Raw genomic sequence first — 12,874 nt, forward strand, 5'->3', positions numbered from 1 at the left:
TGGCTGCACTTTCTGCCTAATGATGCAGCCACAGCCAGAGATATTTGGGTGTCTTATATTGCCAGCTTAATTTCAGCTTATGCTAAACTCGGGTCTTTTAACTACCCCCCCCCCCCCCCCCTCCCTCCCTCTCCCTCTCTCTCTCTCTTTCTGCCGGAGATTTACGCGTTATGGCCGACACGTCTTACATCCACTCTCAGTGACAGCCTAAAGTAGCAGTAGACAGACAGCGTGGTCCCACCCTGCATGCTGAGTGGGGATAATTGCTTGTTTACAGAAAAGAGGCCTCCACCTCACTCGAGGACTCCTCCTTGCAGATGAAGTGTGACTTTAATGCTGAGAAGTGGAGAAGTCCACCCAACTGCTGCCCGGGGTGTTTCCACTAAATGTTTCAGGGGCTAAACAACAACATTTCAGCTTTGAGACATACTTAGTCTTCATTAGAAAAATAAAAACCACCTTTGAGGCCATACTTCATTTCAAGTGTGTCCCTCAGCAGGTCATTGGAGACACGACAAATGACTGCAGCACACGGAGGGAGGAGAGCGCTCAACTCCATGGCCTGATGCCACTTAGAAAAGATGGCGCACAGAGCCTCCGGCTCAGGCCAGAGAGAGACAGAGAGAGAGAGAGAGAGATGGCTCCTCTCCTCTGTCTCCTCGCCCCGAGAGCTCGTCCTCTCGCCGCCACTGACACACTGCCCCAGTCTTCTCCCCCGTGCGAAGGAAACCGCCGCAGCCAGCGCCAGTCACTTAGCTGCTGCGTGCCAAGGCCCTGCAGGATCCCACTAACACACCACTGCTCACAGCGGACGAGCTGGAAAACAGAGATTTCGACCCCGCAGGGCTTTGGAAGTGACGCGTTGGGCGTGGTAACAAACAGTATCACTGAGGTAATGCAAAACGGTCTACAGAGACAACGAGGTAGAACGGGTGGTCAACTTGCTCTTTAAGTTGTTCTAACCTCATCAAAGACACTTTACACAAGATTATTTTATAGTTATGCATAATTGAAAAAATAGGATCATGGACTATTTGAAGACTCCATGTCGTGTTACTGATCCCCTCTGCTAATTCATTGTTTATTTTCATTTGTACCTGTATGTGTGTAACTGTTCTATTGGTGTCTCTGCCAGGACTACCTCAGAAAAGAGGGAGAAAATAGTTTTTTTTAGAATAAAAGCAAAAGCCGAGAAATACAATACATTAAGCTACAGGTTAGTGACGACTTTCATCTAATTGGTGGAGAACAGATTTGAGGATTGAATGAAATGAAGAGATGGAAGTATATTAATGAGAAAATGGAAGGTCATAAATAGCAGGTGATTTGATGGTTGGGGAGAGCGAGTGATCGATTAAACCATTAATAAAAGAAAAGTGTAGAAGTGTAGACACCGTGTGGCTGATCTTGGTGTCGACTAAGTCCTTTGACAGACTTTCCGTTTGTGAAATACGGCAGCAAATGAAAATTACAAATGAGAAATGACCGCGCCAGGGGCGACACAATGTGACGGCAGACAGAGAGATGAGAGAATTGACAGAATCGGGCCCGGTCCTTTCTGGCCTCTTGTGGATCTTTCAAATAGGGACAAGCACCATTTTCCTCCGCTCTGCTCTAATTCAGCACAGTCAGTTCCTCTTCCGCTTTCCAACCCAAACCTGCGACTTCAAAAGAGCTGTGCAGATAACAAAAGCCATGAAAGTGGAATGCGCGAGGGGTGTTGACATTGAAACGAAATGAAACTCAAAAATGACAAATCGCGCTGTGGTGCAGCCCGGACCGTATTCCTCAGAAGAGACGTCGGCCAATGCAGTTACAACCTCAGATGAAACTACTAAGGTGCATACATCACGTCCATTGTCTTGGTTCCCTCAGCAAGGACTCGGACTCGCAAAGGCGTTTAGACTTCTCCCTTCCGGTGGGATCAGATACGCCGCCGTCCCAAATCGGCAGCCGAGTGGCAAAGAGAGTGCAAGCTGCTTTGAGCAGAGTTACTTCAAATCTGGGCATTAGCATTCAAAGTGGAATGAAAGATATACGAGGCCAGCTCAAGCCACTTCAGAAGTTCACATGCTTAAGACTCAAGCTTTGAAAAGCTGTAGAAATGAAAGCTATCTAAAGCAGGGTTATGATCCATGGAGCAGAGGGAGGAAGGAGGAGGAGGAAGAGGAGGGAAGGGAAGGAGAGGAACAGGGCAGGCTGCTCAAATAAGAAGGCAATCAGGGCCGATCAGCCAGGGGGAAGACTTTTAAGAACAAATGGGCACATTAGCCACGGAGATGGAAATGGAAGGTGACATTGGAGTGTGGATCTCAGCTCAGTGTGAAGAAGAGATGGGAGATGTGAATTCTAATGTAAATACGATATTTAACGATGAAGAAAGGAGAGGGGGGGTATAAGGCCTGTTCACAGACACAGGTGCCTGTGTTGTGATGTTTTCACTCTGGTGCACCTGAAAGCCTGCTCCATCAGCCCCTTTCTGCTGTGCCCGCACCCTCCTCCACCTCATTCCCTCGTTCAACATTCAATTCACCCCTCCAACTTCTCCCCCACTTTGCTTTGATCGCCCCCCCCCCCCCCCCCCTCCCCCCATCACTTTATTCAACAGTCAGCACAAAAAAATGCACATATTTTGTCCTTACTTGTTGATTCAGAAGACAAAACGCACGGCTGTGTAACAAAAACTGCACAGCAGAGAAGTATGTGGCACCAGATCTGCACATTTCCAAATGGTTCGGACCCGTTCCCGGAGCCGCTTGAAAAATGCAAGTTACCGGCCCACTTTTAAGCGGCTGCAAGTATACGAACTGACAGGCGCTGGGATGAAAACTCAAGTCTATTTCTGCTCCTACTGAGCAACCATTCAAAAAAAAGTATTAAGTCCATATGAGTGGAGACGCGGTGGAGAATGAGGAGAGGTGCTCACGTTCTGGAGGGTGGAGGGCCCTCCATCAGCTCCATCTCCTGACAGCGCTCCCCCGGCTCTCTGCGCAGCGTCGCCGGGTCCTCTCATTTCCAGCGAGGGAATAAATCAGGTCTTTATGGGCCCGGCCGAGTGCACTGCACCCCAGATGGATTATTAAAGGGACACATAACTCAAAGAGGCCACTGCTCCCCGAGGGACGCCCGGTCACAGCCCAACAGAGGGGCGACGCGTGGCCTCCCCCCTTCCTCACCCTCCTCACCCACCCGTTCTGCCAGCCAGCCTGCTTGCCTGGCGGAGCGCCGGCTTGCCTCATCTTTCACCAGCAAGAAACCTTGAGACTTCGCCATATTCGCTGTATGTCTCCCCCCCCCTCGACTGCCTCCGATAGCACCTTTTTTGCCCAGTTTTTCTCTTTCTCTATTTTTTTTTTACCTTGGATTGAGGCTTTAAACGCGGCTAGAAGAGGACATACGGAGATTGGAAAATAGAACGTCTTCTTCGCTGGTCTCCTCTCCACTTACCTATGATTATTGTAATGACTGAAGCCCACACAGAGGGCCTGTGTTTTCCTCTGAGTGGGGCGAAGTGGCTGCTATCGGACCTCAGAGAACATTTCCTTTCTAGTCATTGTAATAAGGAAAAAAACAACAGCATCCTGCGACCTGCTGAGTCTGTAATTGCAGCAGCCAGTTAGACCGGGGCAATTCCACTTCAAACGAGGTCCGCCTCGTTAAGGATGTGAGTCAGACGAGAAGAGAACAGGAGATTGGAAGAGCGGGTGCGGTTTACAGGGTGGGGAGAAAAAAAACACAGAGAGAGAGAGAGGGGGAGAGAGGAGATTAGAGCTGGAAGATGGAGAGAAGTAGGGGGAGAAGATTTAACATGACTTGTGCCCTGCGCTCTTTGTGCCGACATGTCTGAGTCCGCAGAGGCTTACGCTCATTTGCCCCCCCCTCGTACCAGCCAAACCCTGCTCATCAGCACCCATCCGCTTTTACTCCCACATTTATTGAGAACACCCTCTTTGTTGCATCTGTTTCTATGTGTGCATATGTGGCAAGTTATTTGCAAAGCAGAGGGTCGGGTCAGCTCCGCAAGGAAACGTCTGCGTCTGTGTGTGTGTGTGTGTGTGTGTGCATTTATATTTAATGTGTGTGTGTGTGTCTCCCTCTGCACGCTTGTCAGCATAAGCCCTGGCCAAGGAGATACAGGCATTAGCGGAGATGAGCCGCAAGTAGAGGAGGCAGTAATTGAAGTCTTTAAGAAAGTGAGAGGGGATTAATCCAAGTGAAATGAGCGCCACCGTCTGCTCCCGATGCGCGCGGGGTGAGGCACAGAGAGACAGAATGGGGTGCGGATGGAGGGTGAGATTTTGATAGAAGGAAAAGGAGAGAGACGCCCCAGCAGAGAGCGCGCGCAATGGAGCGGGGAGAAAGAAAACTGTAAATGAGGCCTTTCTGAAAGCTTGAAGGGATTATCCAGCCAAAATCATTTGGGCCTTTCTCCAGCCAAATGAAAGGCTAGAAAGGCGGAGAGAGAGAGAGTTAGAAGGGTTTGTTTGAGAGAGAGAGAGAGACTGTACGCATTCATTATTTTACGGCAGTCTGAGAGGGTGGATCACCAGGGAACCGGGTTGGGCGCGCGCTCCGCTCAGGTCAAGAATGCGTACCTTACTTTCCAAACAGTTTAATAGGGTACCAGGAGGCAGGAGAGAGCTGCACATGCAGCGATTGATGGCGCCTCCAGACGTGTTTGGGAATCGGCTGACATTTGAGGATTAGAGGGGGGGGTGAGAGGGCCCTTTGATCTGCTTTTCATGGGCCTCGTCGTCGAGCTCGGGGCTCCGGCCCATGGAGCCCAGCATCAGGGTCCACCAGAGCGGCAGCCTCTGAACCGGGCCACTAAAACTCCAACTTCTGCCGTCAGCATGAAACTCTTCCCTCACTCTGTGAATAGTAAATCCACTCTTAAGTGCCCAGCACTGGGAATGAATTACTGAGCTCTAAATAAAGACATTTGCAGAGCCATTCCAGTATTAAGAAATCTTTTTTTTTGGATAATCCCTCCTCTCTTGGTTTATGTTCCGTTGTTTATGAGGGATTTTAGGTGGGCTTCCTCAAACGCAAGCCCCTCTCCGAGGAAAGGTTGGAGGTTTGAAAGAAACTTTTGATTGAGTGGGTTATCTTAGTGTCTTTTATCAGGTGGGCAGACTCATCCTGGATGGAGAATACTGCAGCAGATTATCCTTCTATTCTGTGTGGAGTAAGTCTTGAAAAAAAAAAAAAACCTAGCGGAGGAAAGTAAAGAAGCTCCAAGGGATTGAGGGGTCACTTGTTCACTAAGGTTAAATCCAGCAGTGACTGATTATGAAAAAACTTTAATATCAAACTCTCTAATATGGGTGGACATTAACTCTGAACCAAGATAAAACAAAGGTGCATTTTGCTTTTCTTCTTACACAAAAGCAGGTTTTGAGTGTGTCTTTTTTTTTGTGTGAAAATCTCCATAATTTGTCTCTTAATCCAACACCTAAACTAATCAATCAAAACGTCTCAAATTTGACTTATTCAGTTTTAAACCTCACCGGCTCCTCTGTCTTTTTCCAGAACAAAGGACACATCCATACACTACTCTGCAACTTCATGGCATTTTCTTCTACAGAATCAGAAACAGTTCCTTTTTCTTCAAGCCATGTCTGATTCATTAAGTCTCCCTCCTTCTCAGAGCGGCGTATCCTCTGGGAGCGACGGATGGTTGCGTGCGATGGCCAGCTAGCGCCCGCAGATTAAAGCACACGGACTGACGCCTCTGGGGGTGGATGGCGGTTAATTGGCATTGAACTGTTGAGCGTGGCCGCCCGGGCCTTTTTTAAAATTTATTACTGACAGGAATTAATTAACATCGGCAGCCAGGAGACAGCGGCCAGGACGCAGAGGAAGTTCGTTTCACTCTGGGACGCTTTGAGAATGGGCCTGATGACTCTTACACACTTCTTTCCAACCAATCAAAAATGCAAAACTGCGCAGACAGGAAAAGTTGTATGTAGTCTGTATATCTACTACTGAGAACAACTCATAACTCAGTTCCTTGCTCTCTGTTTCTGTTTCAGCTCCGACCGAGTCCCCGTTAAGGCCGAGTCTTGGTGAGTTTGCATGATTTTCCCACATGTAATCGCCACATGAAATACAAGGAGCGAGTAAGACTGTGTCTGACTGAGAGCAAATGCTGTTTTTGTGCAGTGGAGCTGCATGGAAAACACGCTGTTCTGCGTGACGACTTTGACTCCAACCTCCAAGGCGAGCTGGACCCGAGCATCTGGTAGGGGCAGAAGGACTTTTCTGCAATACAATACGAGTTCCATATATTTAAAAAACGTTGGTGTTCTCCCTTCGATGCTTACTCGCTTTCGTCATAGCTCAGTTCCCTCTCCTCTCCTCGCAGGTCCGAGTGCAGGAACTGTGAGGTGGGAGAGCAGTGTGGTGTACTGATGCATGGCAGAGCGGTCACTTTCTGCGAGCCCTTTGGAGAACGAGAGCTGGTAACTGTCATGTTCAACCACACTGCCGCCGCTGTACATTTTACGGGCCGCTGAGCGTACATCCGAAAACCCAACCGCTCGCTGGCCGCAACCACAGCTACAGGAAATTAGAGCATACGAGCTGTGACCACAGCAGAGTCTGAAGTCGTAACATCTGCATATAAGCTCTGCACAAATGTCTACCCTCTATGGATTGTACCTGGAAATTTGCCTGGAAATGCCACTCAGAGATGTTAAACATTTATGTGCATCAAGTCGGCAAAAGAAATGCAAAGAGAAACAAAGTCACGCATGCGTTTGATCCGCAGGACTCAGAGGCGACCTCAAGTGTAGTGAAGTGTAGAGGCGACCTCAAACGAAAAAACAGACACAAAACCGCATGTTCAAGTTCAAATGTGGGGAAAAAGAAGGATGGATATTGCTTGAGCTTAATTCACCAAATAGAATTCCCAAACTTACCGTTTTGGCTTAATGTGACATTACAAAGTGAATGTGTGACCAGAAAAAGTACAGTGGCATCAGACGTGCACTGTGGCACTTGCACACGTCCCTACACTCATGATTGCTCATCAAACCAATTCACGCCCCCTTCCTATCTTAACAAAGTTGATCTTAGACTCTTCATTTTGCAGGGAGAGAAATGCAATGTAAGTCGCTTTGGATGAAAGCGTCAGCTAAATAACATGTAATGTAATGATAAGCAGTTGCTTTGTTTGTCGCTGTTCCAAATGTTTGATGCCGTTGCCTGGCAACTTTTCCGACAAGTGCCTAAATGCGAACATCCAGAAACACCGACATGCTTACACAAAGAACTTGACACACACGCACACGCACACTTCTACTTGGGTTTAATATATGTTGTACACAACAGCTGTGAATTTCTTACCCTTCTGCACAAGGGTAAAAAACACTACCTTATTTATTGGGAATACAGGTGCAACAGACTTTGAACCTGAAAACATCAGTGAAACACTGCGTTGAGGGAAAATCTTTGCAGAAAATAATATTGTGGTATGATTTCAGATTGTTCATGGGTGATATCCTAAACTGCCGTGTGTATCTTCCCCAGACCACCGTCCCTCTCAACACTAGCACAGCCTCCGTCCTGCAGTTTGCCCTGGGTGAGTATTACATCTCTACACACACGAGGTAGTGGTACCAATACACAACACACAGTCGGATACCTTTTAAACCTCGTTCAAATAGCTCAGACCCTGCGTGCAGCATGCAACAGTGCTTTGCAGCCAGGACAATAGAGATCTATAGAAACCACCATATTTGTCCTGTTTCCTGCCAGTGTGTTTCTCTCTCTCTCTCTCCTTCTCTCCTATCACAAAAATGAATTATTTAAAATATTCAGAAAAGACAACCAGAAGGCAGCGGCGGAGTTTTTTAGAGAATGCGCCTTGTTGTATTTTTCATGTCCATTACGTGTTTCCACCAATACTCATGGGAAGATGACTGTGAGGAAATTACAGTACGTACTGTTACCGCCTCCCTCCTGTACGTCTCTATTCCCATCTGTCGTTGCGTCTGGCTTTGCTCTCGTTTGCAGGTTATTAATATGACTTTGTGATGCAGTAGTGTTGTGTATTGCGGAGGTGCAGCAGAGCAGTGCATCGAGGTGGTGGCAGGTTAATGCACGACTGTATTCAGCGGGGAGGGAGCAGCGCGGCAGGACGTGGCTGTGTGGACGAAAGGGGAAGAGCCAGGGAGGGGAGATATGGGGGGTGGGGGGGGAGTTGGCCTACTTCGTCCATTAGCCACCTTTGACCCCGACGAGCTCCCACAGCCCCCGCACAAACCCCCACATGTCTAATCCCACTCAAACTTGCCAAGCAGAATATGCTCACACATGCACACACATACTAACAGTGTTAAGCTGTAGTTGGATATCAAGTCTCTGGTCCTGCAGCAGCTCCACTGATTAAGCCTGCATGTTTCTCTCAGCCCTGTTAAGCTGCTGATCTCCCAGTTACACCGTGACACCGTTTAAACCCAATTTTTTACCACTTGGCTAAAGGGGGAATTTGGGAGCAATCAGTCGGAAGAAGCCATCACGCCGGGCTTCGGGTATTCTAAGGATCATTGCTCTGCTGATGGAATTCAGCCGTTGAAAAAAAAGGAAACTAGCTAACACTTTCTGTAGCTGTTCCCTCAACAAGAACGTTAACTGTCATATATGTCTGTCCTCTGTGTGCATTTATATTCCCCAGGCTCAGGCTCCTGCCGGTTCAGTTACTCAGACCCCAGCATCACTGTGTCATACAGCCTAAGTGGCAACGCCAACACCTCAGATGACTGGATCACACTGGAGAAGATCAGGTCTCTCTCTCTCTCTCTCTCTCTCTCTCTCTCTATCTCTCTCTCCTCTTCCTCTGTCTTCCTCATCCATCCCACAGTCCTTCCATCTGTTACGAACACCCGTCCTCTCCTTTTTTTCCCCCCTCATTCACACCTCCCCCTCTCAATTTGTCATTCGTTTCTCTACGTTCCCCCTTTTTTCCATCCCTCTATCCCGGCCTTTCTCTGTTTAGTCTGCTCAGAAGGACAACAGAGGCATAATGTAATGATGCAGTCTCCTAACTACAGTATTCAGCTGCAGTAAGTGGATGTTGTAATTGTGTGTGGACACAGAAAACCATTCATAAATCAAGGATTGGATCTCTTTTCTTTTTTTTTATTATTCCACCATAAGGACAAGTAGTGTCTCTCCATATGTGGCTATTTCAGCCTGATTTAAATGATTAATGTTGATTATTCAATGGATAAACAAGTTGCAGTTAATTACACAATCACAGCCATCACATTCAATACCCGCCTTGTTCTACGTCTCTCCTCCAGGGCCCCTACCAACAGCAGCACTGTTGTCCACCTGCTTCCCCTGCCGCATCAATCCAGGGCCGATGGCGCTCGTCTCCGCTGGTCTCAGGAGGTCCCCCGGGGACCCGAGGGCTACGAGTCCTGCTGGGGGCTGGACAACGTGCTGCTGCTCAATGCTGCCCACAAGGCTCCTCTCATGGAGGACAACTTGGACCCTCCAGACACTGCCAACTGGCTCTTCTTCCCTGGAGCGACTGTCAAGGTACACAACGAACCATTCTACGCAGATTTCCTCCTTTATGCATGGATATCAGGTATAAAGGAATATGATAGATGGCTTAAGGATCAGTCAAATAAATAACCTCTCTTTTGACGGAAAGACGCATTTTGAGAAGCACGGTCAATACCAAAATCCTGTTGAGCAATACGCTGCTTTGCAGTAAGCGTTTGCACGCGTTAACACCTGCGTTCTTATTTGCCAGCACGCCTGCCAGTCCGAAGGCAATGCCCTGTATTTCCATGGAGGTGAGGCAGTTGGCCACAGCTTTGCCTCCACCAGAGACATTGACCTGCATCGGGAGGAGGGAAGGAGCTACTGGGAGGAAGACTTTGAAAGTCTACCGTCTAAGTAAGCCGTCATTATGGTTTAATTTTTTCCCCCCACGCCATTTACGGGATAATTGGATCAGATGATGATTATAGGAAAATCGATGTTTTCAGGTCGCTAGAGGCTGTACTATTTAATGAAGTTAAAAGAACAAGACATTAACAGACCTGAATCAAACCCACAAAAACGTCGTTAACACAGAGGGATTGTTTTCTGGTAGCGTATCAGTGCTCTGGTATTTCTCTGTGTCTGCGTGTACACACACACAGACGTTGACATCTGTCACTTGTCATATGCCAAGCGATGCAACATGCAGCGGGTTGCTTACAGGTTTAAGTCGAGCACGGGGGGCCGACACAGGTGAGTGCCATGCCTCTGACTGCTACAGGGACGGCAGCCCATCTGCTCGGAGTGAGACACTTACACACACACGCGCACACACACATGCTTTCAAACACACACCGGACGGCAGACAGCAAGGTAACACAGTGGGAGACGCCGCATGAGGCAGAGACATGAAAGAAGAAAGGTGGCAGATACCGTTAATGCCAGAGAGTGATTAGTGGACCCCCCCTCCTCACCAGATCTGTCATTAATGAGCAGGATCTGAGACAGAGGGCTATTTCCACTCACACCTTCCTGCCAGCGTGCGACACTGCACGCCATCCCTCACCTATCAGGTGTCATGGTCCGACACGCGTGTGATGTAGACATCGGGCTAAGGCCACTCTCCACTAAGTGTCATTTAACCCAAAAGTGGCTGCGGCAGAGGCTGAAGGAAAGGAAAGGGGAGAGAGGGGCAGGTAGAGGAACACAGCGGAGGGCTGACACACTGAGTTAACTTCTGTCAGAGTCAATGAGAAACCTCTCTCCACTGTGCAGAAATATGTGTGGGCAAGCGTGTGTGTGTGTGTGTGTGTGTGTGTGTGTGTGTGTGTGTGTGTGTGTGTGTGTGTGTGTGTGTGTGTGTGTGTGTGTGTGTGTGTGTGTGTGTGTGTGTGTGTGTGTGTGTGTGTGTGTGTGTGTGTGTGTGTGTGTGTGTGTGTGTGTGTTTGTTTGTTTCCTGGCAAGTTGCACATTGTGGCTGCTGTTTACAGACTTCAGTAATACTCTAAGGGGAAATGTTCTATTAAAGAGGCAATCTATAAACACAGATGTTTGCATCCTGGGATTATTATATATAAAGGTTGAGGTTAGGGTTAAGTGCTTATGATTTAGGATTAAATTAAGCCCCTCTCTGTGTACTGTGTACTTCACGGTACGTTGTTATTTTCAGGGTAATTGTCAGTTTTTATCCAATCTTACTCTAAAGAATGAATTATTGTTAGTTTAAAACTATTTTCAGGCCATAAACCATCTTACTAAGAAGAAAACTCACTATTTCAGTTTAGGTTTAAGGCTTTATAGCTTGGCTCGCTTCTCTTTTTGTCATTATTAATGTTGATTAACTACTTGAGTCATGTACCCCTTATTTTAAATAAATTAAGGTCTGCATGTTTTTTTTTACCCAGTTGGGACATCGAGGGAGCCGTCTGTGGGACCCAGTGTGGAGAGATCGAGTCCGGCTCAGCGCTAGTGTTTGAGAAGGAGGGCAGGAGGAGGCTGTGCACGCCGTACCTCGACACCACGTCTTACGGAAACCTTCGTTTCTACTTCACCATGGGTATGGAAGACCTCCACATGGCTTCATTTTAAACAATGGTATTTTGCATAACCACTGGCGTGGCGTGCTTGTGTTTAGGCGGCGGCGACTGTGATCCAGGAGAGTCTCACGAGAACGACGTGGTTCTGTTTGGAAGGTCTGAAGGCAGGAGGGAACGTGTGACCCTCGACAGCCTCCCTTACTCTTCCTACAGGGTGAGACACACGCAATAACAATCTGTGCTCGCTTTACTCTTTACCAGTGAATTGATGTTAATGAAATAGCAGTTATATTTCATTCTAAGTCCAAGTAGACAATGAGGTTCTGTGAAGAGGTTTTGAGATGCTCTAGATAGAGAACAACAGCAGTGTAGTTCAGATTACTGGAATGAACCAATGATAAAGACTTGTTACTCTAAAGTACTCTCATCCGCAAAGTGATGTCGCTTTTCTTTCATAATAAACTAAATAGATTTTGTGCCGTAAAACAAGTCAAACAATTCAAAAATATCATCTCCAGTCTAATCGGCGCCTTGCTTCTCTTCTGATGTGTTTTTCCACCCTCTGTTCCTCCGGTCCCAGAGTCCCGCGCTGGTATCCGTGGCGCTGCCCACCGAGCTGCAAACACCAGTCACCCAGTTCTGCCTGGAGCAGCGGTCACATGGGGGGCCCAACCGCCACGTGTGGGCTGTGGACTTCATGCAGCTGCTCCCAGTGCTGCCCGGCACACACACACATGTCGCCCAGTTCTCCATCAACCTCGGCTGTGGCTCCTACCAGCCCGCCAACAGGTGTGACGCATTTTTTTATACTGGGTTAGAGTGTTTTTATGTGAAAATATTGCCACTTTTCAGGCGAAATCACAAAATTGGGCTGCAACAAAGCAGACCTCTATACGGCAAGTGAGAACCCTTTGATTCGGTCAGTTATTGTAGGTAAAAAAGGGTGGATATGATGGAAGATAAATAAATAAATAATATTTATTTATTTATATATATATATGTGTACAATAATAAGTAAAGTGAAAAGCATTGCGGTGGAGTCTCGTTTTATTATCTAATCTAAATGAGATCATTTGAGTCATTTTACCTTATTTAATTTGCAAATTAAAATGTTGAGATAAGACGTCCTCTGCTTGCCATCAGCGTGAGTCTGGAGTTTTCCACCAACCACGGCCGCTCCTGGTCTCTGCTCCACACCGAGTGTCTGCCAGAGCTCTGTGCTGGACCCCACCTTCCTCACAGCACCATCTACTCCTCCGACAACTACAGCGGGTATGAACCAGTCTGTGTATGTGCGTGTCTGTGTGACTGTACTCATTCATATGTGTCAGTCGGTC

The 12,874-nt window shown here is 47.6% G+C and overlaps 1 protein-coding gene across 2 annotated transcripts in view; it reads left to right on the forward strand.

Annotated features, from left to right (window-relative positions):
- reln (reelin) overlaps nt 1–12,874 on the forward strand; it is an 80,069-nt gene that overhangs the window by 40,971 nt on the left and 26,224 nt on the right. For both annotated transcript variants that reach the window (XM_062563207.1, XM_062563208.1), the window contains exons 6-16: nt 6,036–6,068; nt 6,166–6,244; nt 6,368–6,464; nt 7,534–7,585; nt 8,681–8,789; nt 9,309–9,549; nt 9,770–9,915; nt 11,406–11,557; nt 11,636–11,751; nt 12,118–12,326; nt 12,681–12,809. In XM_062563207.1, the coding sequence (XP_062419191.1) occupies nt 6,036–6,068; nt 6,166–6,244; nt 6,368–6,464; nt 7,534–7,585; nt 8,681–8,789; nt 9,309–9,549; nt 9,770–9,915; nt 11,406–11,557; nt 11,636–11,751; nt 12,118–12,326; nt 12,681–12,809 (1,363 nt within the window). The remainder of the gene's footprint in view (nt 1–6,035; nt 6,069–6,165; nt 6,245–6,367; nt 6,465–7,533; nt 7,586–8,680; nt 8,790–9,308; nt 9,550–9,769; nt 9,916–11,405; nt 11,558–11,635; nt 11,752–12,117; nt 12,327–12,680; nt 12,810–12,874) is intronic.

This window comes from Pungitius pungitius, chromosome 6 (genome assembly GCF_949316345.1).
Source record: "Pungitius pungitius chromosome 6, fPunPun2.1, whole genome shotgun sequence".
In the NCBI taxonomy this organism is placed as follows: domain Eukaryota; kingdom Metazoa; phylum Chordata; class Actinopteri; order Perciformes; family Gasterosteidae; genus Pungitius; species Pungitius pungitius.